The sequence below is a fragment of the Drosophila miranda genome, chromosome 3, assembly GCF_003369915.1.
Source record: "Drosophila miranda strain MSH22 chromosome 3, D.miranda_PacBio2.1, whole genome shotgun sequence".
Classification (NCBI taxonomy): Eukaryota; Metazoa; Arthropoda; class Insecta; order Diptera; family Drosophilidae; genus Drosophila; species Drosophila miranda.
In genome coordinates, this window is record NC_046676.1 from 24,423,833 (window position 1) to 24,443,886 (window position 20,054).

The following is a 20,054-nucleotide window of genomic DNA, read 5'->3' on the forward strand; positions in this document are numbered from 1 at the left end:
TTATAGTCGAATATATAGAAGGCAATTGGCGGTGCGCGACTGCCCTGTTGCCGGCAAAAAAAAATTATGTATGTTTAGTTCTTTCGGGGGAATCTTTGACATTTCTGCAAATATTTCGTATAATTTATCTTTTTTGAAACTTCCTGCGACACCGCAACATAGAAGACGATTAGTCATGCATACTCGTATATTGCTCATGATATTCCTAATTCTCCTTGACAGAACCTCCTGGCCAAGAACCAGTATCGGAAACGATCCAACGCAGACCACCACCCCGCATCACGTTCAGCGATAATTCCAGCTCTTTAATCCGCTGCATTCCCAACGAGCGGGCAACGTTCTTTGTGAAAATCGATTGCGATGAGGATGAGGAGTCCGAAATGCTGCCCTTCAAATTCGAATGGTAAGTCATATCCACGTATAAGTCTTTCAGGTCAGTTCTGTTCTGCCTGTGTCTACCTGTGCACTTGCCGTTGGTGATTCACTCAGACCTTGCCCGTATCCCGTCCGGTCCTAGTGTTCGCCTGGTCTGCATGATGGCAGAATTTTGCGCATTAACATATGATTTCTCCTTCAAACGCTCTATTGAGCAGAGACTCAGAGAGACAGAGAGATAGAGAGCAGTTCCACTGGCGACTGCGCCACAAGCGCTAGAGCGTTGGCTCTCCTTCGATTGCTGCGTGCTGTGGCATTGCTTTACTTGCTCTATGGGTCTATGGCGTATGGCGCATGGCACATGGTGTATGGTGTATGGTGTATGGTGTATGGTGTGCCTCAGGCCCATCGAAATGAGCGGACAGTTCTACTTTGACGATCGGCGCATTAACATATCCGTTGCCCAACTGGCAGATATTCGTGTTCGGCCATACGAAAGTTCTATATATACACAGAGAGATCAACGTGTATACGAACGTATAGTGCGTAAATCTGGGGGTGTCCGTGGCGTATACTTAATAAATAACATATATGTATAACGGAATCGATCAAGTTAGTGAGAATTCCTTTAAAAGAAAGACATTTCCCAGAAACAATGGGGGAGCAGTAGCTGGTACCAGGTACCTGTCCCATATTTTGCGTGTGGCGGGCCTGAAAACTGTAACGATCGTCTAAATATAGCTGCATTAACAAATCGCATCGGCCTGCGACGCCGTCGCGTTGCCTCCCCCGTCGTCCGTGATTTTTCGGGTTGCGCCAGTGAAATTGTCTCGGGTATTGAACGGAATTCGGTCTGGCGTGCGTCAAAACGTTTCAATTTTATGCCCTAAAAGTGTTGAAAATAGTTTTTCAAACGAAATTGAAAATTACATAATTGACTTGGCTGAGAAAACAAAAAGAGAGAGAAAGAGTCGGTCAGATGTTTAGCAATATCCGCGAGAGCATAAATAAATAAATAAATGGCTGGGGCTGGGGACCAAGCCGATAGAAACACAACACACACAAAAGAAACAAGAAATAATTTGAATGAAAATTCTCGATCTCCGCGATTTTGTGCAAGAAAAACAAACGCGAAAAGAAAACACCTCAGAGAAAAGACAGCGAAACAACAAGTTATTAGCGCTCAACATGAAATACGCATCCCGAAATAAGTTTGGCAAAAAGCCGTCCCGACGCTTTTGCCGTTGTCTTGCTAACTTTTAAATTATTGCGGCCTGAGTCTTCGTCTTCTTGTGAAGTGTTAAATAAGAAAATACGAAAAAAATAAATAAAATTCAATTAATTCTCGCACTGCCGAAAGTTTGAGCATTTATTTATAAACATTCTTGTTTCGGTTCAAAGATATTTTCAGTCATCTTTCTCTTCCATTGTTTTGTTTTATGAGGTTCTCTTTTATTGGTCAATAATCCTGCCAAAATAAATAAATGACGTTTCGATAGATGCGCGGGCACGTGTATTATATGTTCATTATACTCTTGGGGATAGTGAGAAGCACGTAGAGAAGCGTGTATTTCCGATCATTTAAAGAACATAGTCATGTGTTGTCGATAAGTAAGCTAGTCTTTTAGTTTGATAGACAACAAATCTGATATATTGCTCAGGATTGATCGTTCTCATACAACAAGTCTTTGTGAGACTTTCTTGTTTCTAAAAGCAGACCAAATGTTTTGGAAATGATTTTGCTACAAATTTCAATTTAAAATCTGATCACTTAATCATATAGCTGTCATATTTACGATCTGGGACTGCAAGAGTATTGAAGGCTTCTAGCCTTCTTTTATGTTTTAAAATTAGACAAATCAATCAATCAAAAGCAAATAGCGAACGAGAACAAGAGAACGAGAACCGAATAGCTGGCGGGGCGGTTATTATTTGAACAGAAATTATAAGCAGGCCCTAGCCAGTCGAACGCCATGGGCAACGGATGTTCCAAATGCTGTCAGTGCAACGAACATAAACAGATCAACGGCACGCTGTCCTCGGCCTCGTCCGTCTACAGGAAAAGGTGAATCCTACATTTTAGCCATACATATATAAATTTTATTTTTTCTCCCGCTCCGTACTGCCCCTTTACGTCTACTCACACCGGATCATGGCCACTTCTTGGTGTGGCACTAATCTTTCACTTTCAGGAGCCGTGGGGAGATACCCATTGAGAACTCCGATCGCTTTCGGATAACGCAAACCAGCAATGCCGTCCAGCTGGCCGTGGAGCACGTGCAGCGGGAGGATGCCGGGCATTACACGCTGTTCGCACGAACGAAAAGCAACGATGTGGTGCGCAGGCACGTCGAACTCATTGTCGAGGACAGATCGACCGGAGACGATCCGCCTGTGTTCCTGCGGCGCCTGGTCGATCTCTCTGTCAAAGTGGGTACACGAACACGTCTCCTCACCGAAATACGCAGCTCAACAGATCTTAAGGTACACAAAAAAACCAAAACAAATCAAAAACGAAGAAAATGGCCTCTCCGATATACAACTATCGATACTTCATTGTCGACATTTTGCAACACAGTTTTGAGGATAGATAATTTGCAAATCACTTAATTATTATACAATTTCGCAGCTTACATGGTACAGAAACGACAGGAGAGTGTGTGAGAATGATCGCATTACAGAGATCAACGAGGGCACGTTTCATTACCTGGAAGTGAGCCCCGTGACATTGGATGATGGCGGTCAGTGGATGCTGATGGCGGAAAATTTTGGCGGTCGAAACTCGTGTCTGGGCACTGTGAACGTGCTGGTTCCCAAGGCGTACAAGACGCCGGAGTTTGTGGAGGAGCTGCGGGCCGTTCTGACAGAGCAGGGAACTGTTTCGCTGGAGTGCAAGGTGGTGGGGGTGCCCACGCCGCACTTGCGCTGGTTCAAGGACTCCAAGGAGATCAAGGCTGGCGATATCTTTGCACTGACCGCCAATGCCGATGATCCCACATCTCTCGGGACGTACACCTGCGAGGCGAGGAACTGCATGGGCGTCACCTATTCTAGCTCCAAGGTTCATGTGGTGGGACGCGGCAGTCGGGAGGGCTCTCTAAAGCCAGCGGACAAGTGAGTCGAGACTCTTTAGTGCAGCAACTCTTCAGTGATGTTGATGCTGATTCTGATGCTTCTCTTTCTGCAGCGTTTCGAGCAATGCGCCGCCTCCGATATTCACAAACGAACTGCGGGACATGAGCATCCACATCGGCGAGACAATCATTCTCGGCTGTCAAGGTGAGCAATACGCAGACGTCGTTCGTTTCGTGTCTGATCTCCTGTTGGCCCAGTGCCAAAGCATTTTTGTTTATCTTTCTCTCGAGCACTCGGACACTTGTGGTTCGCACTCGCATTCGTATTCGTATATCTGCGAATATATGTAGTTCAATTCTCGCCGGCGCTTGTTTGTTTTTAGACCACGGCGATCGTGCTCTAGAAACTTGAACTCGATTAAATGGTTGGAATGCCTCAAATGTTGAGGCAGGTCAACAGCATCGCATCACAGTGAGTGCGCGACCAAAACAAAACTGATAATTGCTTTGCTGCCTGCCTACCGAGAGAAGGAAATAAAAAATGCGGAGGCAGTGAGCGACAAACAACAGACAATGTTCTCGCGCCTTTCGCTCTCACCATTGTATCATATCTTTGAGTATGCTAAAATTGTTTTCTTTTCAGTGGTGGTGCCGCCCTGGCCCAAGAGCGTCAGTTGGTACAACACCGATGGACGTGTGGAGACCGCCGAGCGATATAAACTAATTGAAGATGGCCTGGGCGTCTACATGATCGAGATTAAGCCATCGGAGTCCTGCGATGCCGGGGAATGGAAATGTGTGGTCACCAGCTTTGAGGGCTGTGTGGGCATCTCCACCTGTGCAGTTAACATGGACAGTGAGTGAAGCTTAACGAGAGATTCACTACGAAATTAATTTTGATAAATTCCTTTACAGTTCCCAGAAACTATCGCAAGCCTCGGTTCATGGAGAGTCTTCGTGCCGTTCTAACTGAAGAGGGTCTTGTCTCCTTTGAGTGTAAAGTGGTGGGCTTCCCAACGCCAGTGCTCAAATGGTTCAAGGATGGCCATGAATTGAAGCCTGGTGATGTTTACCAGCTGACAGGAACCAATTCCTTGGGCACCTACTGCTGCATTGCCCGTAACTGCATGGGAGAGACGAGCAGTACGGCCGTGCTCACTGTGGAGGACATACAAAATCAGCTTACCGATGAAGAGCGCATGGTATTCACGCAACAGAACCAGGCACCCAAGTTTCTGACGGGCCTAAAGAGCACCGATGCCAAAATCAACGAACCCTTCCAGTTCAAGGTGGCGGTGAAGGCCACCCCGGATCCCATACTGTCCTGGTTTCGGGATGAGCTGCCCATCGATCCGAACGACAGATATAATCACTATCGTGGCGAAAACGACGACTGCTGGCTGCTGGACATAAAGGCCGTCGAGTTTGTGGATCAGGCTGAATGGAAGTGTGTTGCCGTCAATGATTTTGGCACCAGCATAACGTCTTGCTTCCTTAAGCTTCAGATACCCCGGCACTATAAGAAGCCTCGCTTCCTCGAGTGTCTTCGAGCGGTGCTCACCGAGGAGGGAGCCGTAAATCTCGAGTGCAAGGTCATTGGCGTGCCCCAGCCGGTGCTCAAGTGGTACAAGGATGGTGTGGAACTGAAACCCGGCGATATTCATCGAATCATCTCTGGCCAGGATGGCACTTGCTGCCTGGGCACGTACACATGCGAGGCCAGGAACTGCATGGGTGTCGTCGCCAGCTCTGCATCGCTTCTGGGCTTTGAGGACGCCCAAAGAAGTCAGAGCCAGGGCCAGAAGAGTGAGCCGCTGCACGAAAACGAGCTGCAGAGGAACTACTCGCTCTCCACAATTCAAGAGGAGCGCACATCCCAGATGTATGAGACGCCCGTTGGCGACATAACCATTGACGAGAAGGGCGATGTGTCATTCTCCTTCGATGGCAAAGAGGTCTCCGTTTCGCTCTACGAAACGCCGGATCTCACCGAGGAGGAGGCCCTCAAGATTGTCGAAATGTATGCAGATCAAATATCTGAGCACGTGACGGAGCACAATATCGTTGAGCTGCCACCGTTGCGCTTTGTCAAGGAGACTTCGCAGTCGGGAAAGCTACTGATGGAGGCTGTTGTCATTGATATAGCGCCCGAGTATTTCAGCCATGAGGAGGATATGCGCACCGAGGCGGATATGGATGACATATCAATTACAGAGATCACAGTGCATGGATCGTCCGGAAGGGAAGGAAAACTCGACAAAGACACGCAGCAATATGTGCAAGAATCCTTTGAGAAAATGGAAGAGGAACTGTCGCTGTCGGCCCCCATACGGAAGCGGAAAAAGTCGCGACCCACTGAGACAGATGAGTTCTTCAGCCTGTCCAAGGCCTCGGCATCGGGTAGCCAGGAAGGGGAGGAGGAGACATCGGATCTGCAGACCTTTGCCAGTGCCCAAATGTCCACATCCCAGAAGGTAGCCACCCATTCAGCATCTCAGGCCAGTCCGGAGCAGGACCCAGAGTCATTGTCGGCACCAAAGAGGAAAAAGTCCAAGAAGCCATCAGCCGACAGTGATTCATCAAAGACCAATGAGGATGAGGCACGGCTGCAGGACATTTCCGGTGCAGTGGGTGATGGTCTCTTGGTGACCCCAAAATCCCACCCAAAAGCAGTCACCGACGAGAGTGAAATCAATCGAAATCTTATGGCCCTAGTGCCCCTAGCAAAGCTTCTCAAGGTAATTGAGAAATATCTCACGGTAGTGGAGAACGAGGTGGTGGAGCAGTCCACCATGATGATGACGGCGGCTGCCGCAGATCAGAGCATTGCAATCATCCGTAACATTATTGATCCTATCAAGCAAATCGAATCGAAGCTACGCGTCTACTCTGGCGAGACACAGATCGATGGCCTCATCCAGTCCATGGACGAGGACATACGCAAACTCCACATGGGCTTGCAGGTAATTGAAAAGTGTGTGGAGATAGATGAGACTGGGGCAACGCTCATACAGCGCACCAGTGTCTGCATCATTGACAGCGTGGCAGATCAAATGAAGCGGGCCCTGGAAGAGCTGAAAATCGTCAGCCGACGATTTGAGTCGGAGTGCCTAAGGGCACAAATAGAGCTCACCGCCGATGACATCCAGCAGGGGCTGGATATTACACAGGGCACCATTAAGTCGCAGGCACTGCTTCAGGAAGCACAGGAACTGGAGGCAGCTAAGCATTTTACCGAAGCCGTCGAGAAGATGCAGGATGTGCCCGACTCTGTATCCTTTGCCACCATATCGGAAGCCAATTTGCCCAGCGAAGCGAGCGCCCTCAAGGAGATTTGCCATCCAGTGGCAAGGATACAAGAGGCACTGGAACGTGTAGAGATGGAGCTCTCGCTGGAGGACTCGGAGGAGCAGATCTACAAGAAAGTGCATCAGAAAGTGCTCGAAAGCATTGTGGAGCCCATTAAACAGCTGCAGAGTACCCTGCAGTCCATCGAAGACAAGACCGAATCCCTGGCAGGATCCGAGTCTATGGAGCAGAAAATCAATATGGCCATCCTTGATATTGTGACGCCGCCGCTGTTCGAGCTCAATAAGGGACTCGAGGTTATTCTTAACGAGAAATCTGACAGTGTGGAGGGAGGCATGCTTACAGTTAGCACCGTGGAATCGATGGTGCCGCCCCTGCAGGAGATACAGAATGGCCTGGCGCAGCTAGGACAAGATCTGGAAAGTGGCCAGGCCGCGATGACTGAGGTGGCAGAGCAAGAGCTCCGATCCGAACCCGCACTGGATGTGGCCGATACGCAGAAACTCCTGCAGTCGTTTGCCCAGGCTGTTTTGCATTTTGAAACTAACATTGAGAGGATTTCGCCTCGCCTCTCGTCGAATGTGAAAGTCCGCTTGTTAAATCTGAAGGATGAGCTATCGGCATTGATTGGCACCATCCTAGACAGAGATATAACCAGGCATCACGTGGAGCTGCTCGACAGGCTCAAGCGGCCGGTGGATGAACTCAACTACTGTATTCGCCAGACAGAGGTCAAGACTATTTCCGGCTCGTTAGCAGATCTAATTGAGCCACTGAGCATGTTGCAGGATAACACCCAGAAGGGCCATGGCCTGCTACTCATTGCACGGGAGCCCGATCAACAGGCACTGCAAACGCTCGACAACATTAGAAGTATCATTCGCAACGCAATTATCGATATTGAAGAGCACGAGTTTAAGATTCTTCAGCAAGAGATCCAGGAGGATGAACAGCAGGCCTCGCAGCAGCAGCAGGACAAATCATTTAGCGCACTACGGCGAGTGCTCGAGACAAAAGTCTCCCTTGATGAGGCCATTAGTAACATTGAAACATTGCAGGTGGCATTAAACAAAATGAGTGAAAGCCCCAGAGCCAATGAAATTCTCAAGGCATCCGCAAACGAAGCTCAAGTGTCGCTTTTGCGTATCCTGCAGATTGCCAAGGGGCTGGCAACCTTCAGCGAGGCGGAGACTACTCTCGACGTGAACGAGGCAAACACATCCAGACTCTTGTTCGAGTGTGGTAAAAGCTTTGCTGACCTGGCCAGAGCCCTTGATAATCCAGCAGATCAGTCGGAAGGTGATTTCCTAAATGCCCTTCATCATTTTAGCGAACTTGTTGGCCAACAGAATCAGAGATCAGGCGAGAAACTCAGCATAGCCGGTCCGCTCACTAGCCTGATTCAAGTGCTCGAAAGAGTTCACCCTTTGAGGGCATCTGTGGAAGATCTATCGGAAACATTGGACGATGTCTCAGTGCTAAAGTCGATTGCAGAGTCATTGCCCACGGAGCCCGAAGCAGAGCCCTTAAGCGGCGATAAACCTTCACCAAATGTAGGTGCCTTGCTTGCAGACCTAAACCATGGAATAGCTTCGGTTTTATCTCATTGTGAAGACGTTGATGTGACTTCTCTAGCCAGCAATGCTGGCCAGCAGGTCCATGCAATCAAAGTCAAGATGCAGGAACTACAGAACAGCATCGCTCTGGTGCAGGAGACAAACTTCGTGGAGGCTGCTCATTCTTTGTCGGAGTCCAGTCATCAGGGCACTTTTGCTGAGGCCCTCTGCAGCCTGGAACGCTGTGTCCTGCATGTGGAGGAGTGTATTGCCCACAGTGGAGTCGAGAATATAAGTGAACTGGAACTTTCAAAACTTAAAACATTGGCCACACCGCTGCGCGATGTAAGGGAATACTGTGAACAGATCGATACTCATGTGTTGGAGCATGCCATCGATTTATCCACGCAGGACGATATCTCGGACCTTAAGACCAGTGGGCATAAGCAAACCGTTTCGGATAACATCCAAGGGGTAGCTGCCGTGGAGGAAGAGCCAAGGGTCGAATTATTTGATATAAAGCAAGGTGTGGCGAGTGGCATCAAACAGCTCGAGGCCTGCCTGGAGGTCACCCAGACCGATGCCAGCAAAGAAATCCAGCAAGTGGGTGAAATAATGGAGCAGCTAAAGTCCGATCTAAAGAGCATTCAAGCCGCCCTTGTCTCGGACAACGATCAGCAGGAAACTGTCTTGGCTCAGGCGAAAATAGCTCGGACCATGTTCAAATTGAAGGAGTGTCTAGTGCACACCTATGAATCGGGACTGGTTGACTCTTTGGAGAATGTGGAGAGTGCTTTCGAGGACATACTACTTTCTTTGCCAGTTCTAGAGACCCAATTGGCAGAGGAGATGTTTGGCAAAATCGAGCAAGTCTTCAAGAACTTCGTTGTCCATTGCCAGAGTGCAGAAGCACAGGAGCTTATCACCCTGAAGGCACCCATTGGGAATCTTTTGCATTCCATAGAAGCTGTAGCCGGTCAACCCAACGTTGATATCGAAAAATCATCTGCGGTAGTGGTTCAGCTTCAGACTAGTCTGATGGCTGCATTCAGAAGTCTCAATGAGGTTAGCGATGCGGCCAGCAATGAACTATTGGGTGGCCTGCTAAAAACTCAGAGCAGCCTGGTGACCGTATTTGATTTCATTGAGAACAACGAGAACTCGATTCGAATCATAGAACTGTTGCAGGAAATCGATTCCATTACTGGTGACTTGAACGCCCTGAACCAGATTCCATTTGAACAGACAGTGCCCATTGACATTGGAATGATAATCGAAAACGTATCGTCAGGTAAAGCCTTCCTAACTGAAATCGAGGAGGGACTGCAAGCCAACAATCCCCAAAGCATTCTTTTGCTCGACGAAAACACGGAGGATATTGCTCAGTTGGAATCAACACTAATTCAAATAGAGAAAGAAATTCTTTGTCAGCCTCAACTAACGCAGATAACCGCACAGCAATTCACTCTCATAGAAACCCTGCAGCTGCAACTGAATAATCTCAAAGAGAAGCTAACAGAACTGAATGTTTCACTTGCTGAACTCCATAAAGAATCGGAATCGGCCCAGGAATCAGAAGAGAAAGAGGTCCTTTGGGAAGACACTGAACCCGAAACCAAAAAGCCAAAGGTAATCGATGAACCTATTCAGCCAGCTGAGAAGGATATCAGGCAAGATGATCAAAATGTAGATAGATATAGATATATATCTGAGACTCCTGGACAGATATCAGAAGAACAGGTCAAAGAAAGTGGGATGCCAGTTGAGGAACTGCAGGCCGATGCTAAAAAAGAAATTCACACTGGGGAGGATGCTGACAAGAAGACACAAAAGTCAGAAACTTTGAAGGAAAAGTTGTTGGATCTATTCAAGGCACTTGTTCTCAACACAAATAACGAGGCATTGCAATCAATTGTGACAGAAAGCCAAGATATTATCGAAAATCTCAGTGATGTTGACAAGGTAGCCAAGTCCATTTTTAAATTACGAGAACATATCGTTCACACCTATGACGGAAAGCCAGGAAATGAACAAAATGATAAGCAACTCGCGGAAGAGTTTATCGAAGACCTTCTTGCGGCCTGCCCAGACGCAGCTGAGCAACTAATACACAACTATCTTAAGGAAATTAAGACAAACGTAATTTTAACTAAAGCTTCCATTCAGCTTATCGACGAGAGCAACATGTTCACCAAACCATCCCTGTTGGTGCCGAAACTAGTTAATCTGGAAAGGATTTCTGAGAAAATTCAGTCTACGCAACATTTAGATAAGTCATCTGAAAAGATGATCAGCTTGCAACAGAATCTAATGGACACTTTTATAATACTTGATGACCTACTAGACGAAAAGACGGAAATCTTAAAGCCAAAGATTGATGAAATTAAGACGATTTTGCTCGGCGAGTATGACTATATTGAAAAGAAACAAGGAGATCTTCATACTGCTATTGTTCATGGAAAGATTCACAATGTTACTCAGAAGATGTTGAACATTTGTGAAGATCTGAAAGACGTGATTGGCAAACAAACTCAACATAGGGAAGCAGAAGAAATTACAGAGCCTAAACTTCTTACCATCAAGAAACTTGATGAAGAATCCAAACTTTCAGAGGCTAAGACTTTGGAGAAACAATCCATCCAAGAACAGCAACTGGATGATAAGATGCAGACGCGGGCTGAAGAGGATGCAGAGACGGCCAAGAAAGCTGAACTCTCTGACGATCTTTCTGAAAAGATGTCTGAACTCGAAGAGAAACAACTGGATGAGAAAAAACAAAAGAAAGCTGAGGACTATGCCAAAAAAATTACCCAACAGGCAGAAGATTCTGAGGTTGCTGCTGATAACATACCCGAAGAAAAGATTGAAGAAAGCAAGAAGGCCGATGTCAAGGATTCCGAGGCTAAGGCAAAGAAAGCAAAGTCTTTGGAGAAGCAACAACTCGAGGAGAAACAGCTGGATGAGAAGAAACAGAAGCAAACTGAGAAGGATGCCGAAAAGATGGTCCAGAAGGCAGAAGAATCTGAGGTTGTTGCTGAAAAAATATGTGACGAACAGGTAGAAGAAAGCAAGAAGGCCGATGTCAAGGATTCCGAGGCTAAGGCGCAGAAAGCAAAGTCTTTGGAGAAGCAACAACTCGAGGAGAAACAACTGGATGACAAGAAACAGAAGCAAACTGAGAAGGATGCCGAAAAGATGGTCCAGAAGGCAGAAGAATCTGAGGTTGTTGCTGAAAAAATATCTGACGAACAGGTAGAAGAAAGCAAGAAGGCCGATGTCAAGGATTCCGAGGCTAAGGCGCAGAAAGCAAAGTCTTTGGAGAAGCAACAACTCGAGGAGAAACAGCTGGATGAGAAGAAACAGAAGCAAACTGAGAAGAATGCCGAAAAGATGGTCCAGAAGGCAGAAGAATCTGAGGTTATTGCTGAAAAAATATGTGAAGAAAAGGTAGAAGAAAGCAAGAAGGCCGATGTCAAGGATTCCGAGGCTAAGGCACAGAAAGCAAAGTCTTTGGAGAAGCAACAACTCGAGGAGAAACAACTGGATGACAAGAAACAGAAGCAAATTGAGAAGGATTCCGAAAAGATGGTCCAGAAGGCAGAAGAATCTGAGGTTGTTGCTGAAAAAATATCTGACGAACAGGTAGAAGAAAGCAAGACGGCCGATGTCAAGGATTCCGAGGCTAAGGCGCAGAAAGCAAAGTCTTTGGAGCAGCAACAACTCGAGGAGAAACAACTGGATGACAAGAAACAGAAGCAAACTGAGAAGGATGCCGAAAAGATGGTCCAGAAGGCAGAAGAATCTGAGGTTATTGCTGAAAAAATATCTGAAGAACAGGTAGAAGAACGCAAGAAGGCCGCTGTCAAGGATTCCGAGGCTAAGGCACCGAATGCAAAGTCTTTGGAGAAGCAACAACTCGAGGAGAAACAGCTGGATGAGAAGAAACAGAAGCAAACTGAGAAGGATGCCGAAAAGATGGTCCAGAAGGCAGAAGAATCTGAGGTTGTTGCTGAAAAAATATGTGACGAACAGGTAGAAGAAAGCAAGAAGGCCGATGTCAAGGATTCCGAGGCTAAGGCGCAGAAAGCAAAGTCTTTGGAGAAGCAACAACTCGAGGAGAAACAACTGGATGACAAGAAACAGAAGCAAACTGAGAAGGATGCCGAAAAGATGGTCCAGAAGGCAGAAGAATCTGAGGTTGTTGCTGAAAAAATATCTGACGAACAGGTAGAAGAAAGCAAGAAGGCCGATGTCAAGGATTCCGAGGCTAAGGCGCAGAAAGCAAAGTCTTTGGAGAAGCAACAACTCGAGGAGAAACAACTGGATGACCAAAAACAGAAGCAAACTGAGAAGGATGCCGAAAAGATGGTCCAGAAGGCAGAAGAATCTGAGGTTATTGCTGAAAAAATATCTGAAGAACAGGTAGAAGAAAGCAAGAAGGCCGCTGTCAAGGATTCCGAGGCTAAGGCACCGAAAGCAAAGGCTCTGGAGAAGCAAGAACTCGAGGAGAAACAACTGGATGACAAGAAACAGAAGCAAACTGAGAAGGATGCCGAAAAGATGGTCCAGAAGGCAGAAGAATCTGAGGTTGTTGCTGAAAAAATATCTGACGAACAGGTAGAAGAAAGCAAGAACGCCGATGTCAAAGATGCCGAGGCTAAGGCACAGAAAGCAAAGGTTCTGGAGAAGCAAGAACTCGAGGAGAAACAACTGGATGAGAAGAAACAGAAGCAAACTGAGAAGAATGCCGAAAAGATGGTCCAGAAGGCAGAAGAATCTGAGGTTATTGCTGAAAAAATATCTGAAGAACAGGTAGAAGAAAGCAAGAAGGCCGATGTCAAAGATTCCGAGGCTAAGGCACAGAAAGCAAAGTATTTGGAGAAGCAACAACTCGAAGAGAAAAAACTGGATGACCAGAAACAGAAGCAAACTGAGAAGGATGCCGAAAAGATGGTCCAGAAGGCAGAAGAATCTGAGGTTGTTGCTGAAAAAATATCTGACGAACAGGTAGAAGAAAGCAAGAACGCCGATGTCAAAGATGCCGAGGCTAAGGCACAGAAAGCAAAGGTTCTGGAGAAGCAAGAACTCGAGGAGAAACAACTGGATGAGAAGAAACAGAAGCAAACTGAGAAGAATGCCGAAAAGATGGTCCAGAAGGCAGAAGAATCTGAGGTTGTTGCTGAAAAAATATCTGACGAACAGGTAGAAGAAAGCAAGAACGCCGATGTCAAAGATGCCGAGGCTAAGGCACAGAAAGCAAAGGTTCTGGAGAAGCAAGAACTCGAGGAGAAACAACTGGATGAGAAGAAACAGAAGCAAACTGAGAAGAATGCCGAAGAGATGGTCCAGAAGGCAGAAGAATCTGAGGTTATTGCTGAAAAAATATCTGAAGAACAGGTAGAAGAAAGCAAGAAGGCCGATGTCAAAGATTCCGAGGCTAAGGCACAGAAAGCAAAGTATTTGGAGAAGCAACAACTCGAGGAGAAACAACTGGATGAGAGGAAACAGAAACAAACTGAGAAGGATGCCGAAAAGATGGTCCAGAAGGCAGAAGAATCTGAGGTTATTACTGAAAAAATATCTGAAGAACAGGTAGAAGAAAGCAAGAAGGCCGATGTCAAGGATTCCAAGGCTAAGGCAAAAAAAGCAAGGGCTCTGGAGAAGCAACCACTCGAGGAGAAACAACTGGATGAGAAGAAACAGAAGCAAACTGAGAAGGATGCCGAAAAGATGGTCCAGAAGGCAGAAGAATCTGAGCTTATTGCTGAAAAAATATCTGAAGAACAGGTAGAAGAAAGCAAGAAGGCCGATGTCAAGGATTCCGAGGCTAAGGCACCGAAAGCAAAGGCTCTGGAGAAGCAACAACTCGAGGAGAAACAACTGGATGACAAGAAACAGCAGCAAACTGAGAAGGATGCCGAAAAGATGGCCCAGAAGGCAGAAGGATCTGAGGTTGTTGCTGAAAAAATATCTGAAGAACAGGAAGAAGAAAGCAAGAAGGCTGATGTCAAGGATGCCGAGGCTAAGGCACAGAAAGCAAAGGCTCTGGAGAAGCAAGAACTCGAGGAGAAACAACTGGATGAGAAGAAACGGAAGCAAACTGAGAAGGATGCCGAAAAGATGGTCCAGAAGGCAGAAAAATCTGAGGCTGTTGCTGAAAAAATATCTGACAAACAGGTAGAAGAAAGCAAGAAGGCCGATGTCAAGGATGCCGATGCTAAGGCACAGAAAGCAAAGGCTCTGGAGAAGCAAGAACTCGAGGAGAAACAACTGGATGAGAAGAAACAGAAGCAAACTGAAATGGCCCAGAAGGGAGAAGAATCTAAGGTTGTTGCTGAAAAAATATATGGAGAACAGGTAGAAGAAAGCAAGAAGGCCGATGTCAAGGATTCCGAGGCTAAGGCACAGAAAGCAAGGGCTCTGGAGAAACAACCACTCGAGGAGAAACAACTGGAAGAGAAGAAACAGAAGCAAACTGAGAAGGATTTCGAAAAGATGGTCCAGAAGGCAGAAGAATCTGAGGTTATTGCTGAAAAAATATCTGAAGAACAGGAAGAAGAAAGCAAGAAGGCCGATGTCAAGGATTCCGAGGTTAAGGCACAGAAAGCAAAGGCTCTGGAGAAGCAAGAACTCGAGGAGAAACAACTGGATGATAAGAAACAGAAGCAAACTGAAATGGCCCAGAAGGCAGAAGAATCCAAGGTTGTTGCTGAAAAAATATCTGAAGAACAGGTAGAAGAAAGCAAGAAGGCCGATGTCAAGGATTCCGAGGCTAAGGCGCAGAAAGCAAAGTCTTTGGAGAAGCAACAACTCGAGGAGAAACAGCTGGATGAGAAGAAACAGAAGCAAACTGAGAAGGATGTCGAAAAGATGGTCCAGAAGGCAGAAGAATCTGAGGTTATTGCTGAAAAAATATCTGAAGAACAGGTAGAAGAAAGCAAGAAGGCCGATGTCAAGGATTCCGAGGCTAAGGCACAGAAAGCAAAGTCTTTGGAGAAGGAAGATCTCGAGGATAAACAACTGGATGAGAAGAAACAGAAGCAAACTGAGAAGGATGCCGAAAAGATGGCCCAGAAAGGAGAGGTATCCGAAGCTCTGACTGAAAAGGTATCTGACGAACCGAAAGAAGAAATACTCAAAACTATTGTTACGGATCCGGCATCCAAGCCTCAAGGGGAAAAGGCTTTGGAAAAACAGTCTGTCTCAGTAAAACAACTGAATGAGAACAAGCAAAAGCAGGATGAGACGGTCGTAGAAAAAGCCAAGAAAGCAGACATTTCTGAAGAACCCCAAGAACAATCGGTTTTGGAGGGGCAATTTAACGAGGAACAAGAAGTGGTTGAAAAAAGGCTAAAGCAGGTTGAGACAGAAGCTGATAAGAAGGCCCAAAATGTAGATACTTTGAAGCAAAAGTTATTGATTATATCCCAGGCGGTTGCTCTCGGCACACATAACGAGGCATTCCAATTAATTGTAACAGAAAGCCAAGATATTATCGAAAATCTCAGTGATGTTGACAAGGTAACCAAGTCCATTTTTAAATTACGAGAACATATCGTTCACACCTATGACGGAAAGCCAGGAAATGAACAAAATGATAAGCAACTCGCGGAAGAGTTTATAGAAGACATTCTTGCGGCCTGCCCAGACGCAGCTGAGCAACTAATTCACAACTATCTTAAGGAAATTAAGACAAATGTAATTTTAACTAAAGCTTCCATTCAGCTTATCGACGAGAGCAACATGTTCACCAAACCATCCCTGTTGGTGCCGAAACTAGTTAATCTGGAAAGGATTTCTGAGAAAATTCAGTCTACGCAACATTTAGATAAGTCATCTGAAAAGATGATCAGCTTGCAACAGAATCTAATGGACACTTTTATAATACTTGATGACCTACTAGACGAAAAGACGGAAATCTTAAAGCCAAAGATTGATGAAATTAAGACGATTTTGCTCGGCGAGTATGACTATATTGAAAAGAAACAAGGAGATCTTCATACTGCTATTGTTCATGGAAAGATTCACAATGTTACTCAGAAGATGTTGAACATTTGTGAAGATCTGAAAGACGTGATTGGCAAACAAACTCAACATAGGGAAGCAGAAGAAATTACAGAGCCTAAACTTCTTACCATCAAGAAACTTGATGAAGAATCCAAACTTTCAGAGGCTAAGACTTTGGAGAAACAATCCATCCAAGAACAGCAACTGGATGATAAGATGCAGACGCGGGCTGAAGAGGATGCAGAGACGGCCAAGAAAGCTAAACTCTCTGACGATCTTTCTGAAAAGATGTCTGAACTCGAAGAGAAACAACTGGATGAGAAAAAACAAAAGAAAGCTGAGGACTATGCCAAAAAAATGACCCAACAGGCAGAAGATTCTGAGGTTGTTGCTGATAACATACCCGAAGAAAAGATTGAAGAAAGCAAGAAGGCCGATGTCAAGGATTCCGAGGCTAAGGCAAAGAAAGCAAAGTCTTTGGAGAAGCAACAACTCGAGGAGAAACAGCTGGATGAGAAGAAACAGAAGCAAACTGAGAAGGATGCCGAAAAGATGGTCCAGAAGGCAGAAGAATCTGAGGTTGTTGCTGAAAAAATATGTGACGAACAGGTAGAAGAAAGCAAGAAGGCCGATGTCAAGGATTCCGAGGCTAAGGCGCAGAAAGCAAAGTCTTTGGAGAAGCAACAACTCGAGGAGAAACAACTGGATGACAAGAAACAGAAGCAAACTGAGAAGGATGCCGAAAAGATGGTCCAGAAGGCAGAAGAATCTGAGGTTGTTGCTGAAAAAATATCTGACGAACAGGTAGAAGAAAGCAAGAAGGCCGATGTCAAGGATTCCGAGGCTAAGGCACAGAAAGCAAAGTCTTTGGAGAAGCAACAACTCGAGGAGAAACAACTGGATGACAATAAACAGAAGCAAACTGAGAAGGATGCCGAAAAGATGGTCCAGAAGGCAGAAGAATCTGAGGTTATTGCTGAAAAGATATCTGAAGAACAGGTAGAAGAAAGCAAGAAGGCCGATGTCAAGGATTCCAAGGCTAAGGCACAGAAAGCAAAGGCTCTGGAGAAGCAACAACTCGAGGAGAAACAACTGGATGACAAGAAACAGCAGCAAACTGAGAAGGATGCCGAAAAGATGGCCCAGAAGGCAGAAGGATCTGAGGTTGTTGCTAAAAAGATATCCAAAGAGAAGCTTGCAGAAAGCAAAAAGGCGGATATCAAGGATTCTGAGGCTAAGGCACAGAAAGCAAAGGCTCTGGAGAAGCAAGAGCTCGAGGAGAAACAACTGGATGACAAGAAACAGAAGCAAACTGAGAAGGATGCCGAAGAGATGGCCCAGAAGGCGGAAGGATCTGAGGTTGTTGCTGAAAAGATATCCAAAGAGGAGGTTGAAGAAAGCCAGAAGTCGGATGTCAAGGATTCCGAGGCTAGGGCACAAAAAGCAAAGGCTCTGGAGAAGCAACAACTTGAGGAGAAACAACTGGATGAGAAGAAACAGAAGCAAACTGAGAAGGATGCCGAAAAGATGGTCCAGGAGGCAGAAGAATCTGAGGTTGTTGCTGAAAAAATATCTGAAGAAAAACTTGAAGAAAGCAAGAAGGCCGATGTCAAGGATGCAGAGGCTAAGGCACAGAAAGCAAAGGCTGTGGAGAAGCAAGAGCTCGAGGAGAAACATCTCGATGAGAAAAAACCGAAGCAAGCTGAGAAAGATGCCGGAAAGAAGGCCCCGAAGGGAGAAGAATCTGAGGTTGTTGCAGAAAGCAAGAAGGCCGAGGTCAAGGATTCCGAGGCTAAGGCACAGAAAGCAAACACTCTGGAGAAGCAACAACTCGAGGAGAAACAACTGGATGAGAAGAAACAGAAGCAAACTGAGAAGGATTCCGAAATTAAGTCTCAACAGGCAAAAGAAATTGAGGTTGCTGCTAAAAAGATATCCAAAGAACGGGTTGAAGAAAGCAAGAAAGCGGATGTTAAGGATTCCGTGGCTAAGGTACAGAAAGCAAGGGCTCTGGAGAAGCAACCACTCGAGGAGAAACAACTGGATGAGAAGAAACAGAAGCAAACTGAGAAGGATGCCGAAAAGATGGTCCAGAAGGCAGAAGAATCTGAGGTTGTTGCTAAAAAGATATCCAAAGAGAAGCTTGCAGAAAGCAAAAAGGCGGATGTCAAGGATTCTGAGGCTAAGGCACAGAAAGCAAAGGCTTTGGAGAAGCAAGAACTCGAGGAAAAACACCTGGTTGAGAAGAAACAGAAGCAAACTGAGAAGGATTCCAAAATAACTGTCCAGAAGGCAGAAGAATCTGAGGTTGTTACTGAAAAGATGTTCGAAGAAAAGTTAAAAGAAGTCACGAAGACGGAACAAAAGCAGACTGAGAAGGAAGCCGAAGACGACTCTAAGAAAGTGGAAGTAATCGAGGCCGTTGAGGTGAAGACATCCGAGAAAGTCTCAATAGAGACAGCTCAGAGATCAGAATTAAGAAAAATTGTTTCTGAAGACAATATTATTGACGAAAGAAAGTCCAGCTCTCAACGTGATGTCGAGAGAAATCAAAGAGTGGATGAACCTGCTGACGCCATCAGTACGCGATCCTATAAATCAATGGACTCGGAGTACAAGGATAGAAAGGAATCACGCAGTGCTAAGCGTAAACCCACCGTGGACATACAGTTAACCAATCGAAATACGGCGTCGGGCAGTGATCTTAAGTTGACCTGCGGGCTATCTGGACACGATATGAGGGTGGAGTGGTTTAAGCAGAACACTCCGATCGAGAATGGGGCCAAGTACAGGAAAACATTGAACGACGGCCTCTCGTGCCTTGAAATTAAATCGGCCGAACTAAATGATTCTGGCATCTACCGCTGCATAGCGTCCAACCAAAATGGAGAAGTCGAAACTAGCTGTCTTGTGACTATATACGAAGCACCTTCGAGCAAATTTGGCACCCCGCCAATATTTACACGCAACATTCGAGGTAAGTGGCGGCAATCATGCCCTGTTCTACCTATTCTACCTAGTGATCTAATGCCCGAATTTAAAACTCAATTAAAGTGAAATATTTCAATTCTTTGCATTTATGCATCTTGACTTGGCATACACGTACACATTTATTGTATAAGGTATAAAGTAAATAGGTATAGTATATAGGAAGCAAGTGTGTGTAAGGCGGCTCTTGACTAAGTACTAATTATATTATATTATATTTATATAATACATACTATGCAGGTATATATTTGGCTTGAGAAATATTTTGTCAATTGAGAGTACAAAAATCTCCTGAGAAAAGGAATGCATAGTGTTTCCGGTTTACACTCCAATGATAATCGCACGACAAAGGGTGTGGCGCCTAAATAGGCAACGCCTCATGTCAAATAGTAACAACCCAGAACAACTAATAATAATAATAACTTTAATTTGCGTTTATTCCTTGGGCATTGACTAATAAAAAACTAAACAAATCGTTCTACACTTTCGGTTCGCAAATATGGCATGTGTTGAGATTTGAAGGTAAATAAGGCATCAGGGAGGTCCATCATTATCATAGCATTTAAATAGAAACCTATTTAAATAGATCGTTTAATTCGAATGGCAGCCGCGCGCCGCCTCATTTATATAATTGAATTTGCATTTGCATTTACTGCCTGCATTCATTAAAAGTGGAAAAGTATTTAAATAGAAATGCATTTTGGCACTGAATGTTGCATGTGTGTGCTCGTGTGATTGTGCGAAC

General features: G+C 45.5%; 1 protein-coding gene across 10 annotated transcripts in view; it reads left to right on the plus strand.

Moving 5' to 3' along the window:
- Positions 1-20,054, plus strand: part of LOC108158905 (myosin light chain kinase, smooth muscle) — a 42,643-nt gene that overhangs the window by 847 nt on the left and 21,742 nt on the right. For 7 of the 10 annotated variants that reach the window (XM_033391148.1, XM_033391149.1, XM_033391146.1 and 4 more), the window contains exons 2-7: positions 223-403; positions 2,568-2,859; positions 3,005-3,489; positions 3,563-3,654; positions 4,093-4,305; positions 4,365-19,298. In XM_033391148.1, the coding sequence (XP_033247039.1) occupies positions 223-403; positions 2,568-2,859; positions 3,005-3,489; positions 3,563-3,654; positions 4,093-4,305; positions 4,365-19,298 (16,197 nt within the window). Of the gene's footprint in view, positions 1-222; positions 404-2,331; positions 2,441-2,567; positions 2,860-3,004; positions 3,490-3,562; positions 3,655-4,092; positions 4,306-4,364; positions 19,299-20,054 lie in introns of those variants that run through there. The other 3 variants (XM_033391143.1, XM_033391144.1, XM_033391142.1) reach the window with 3 other exon arrangements.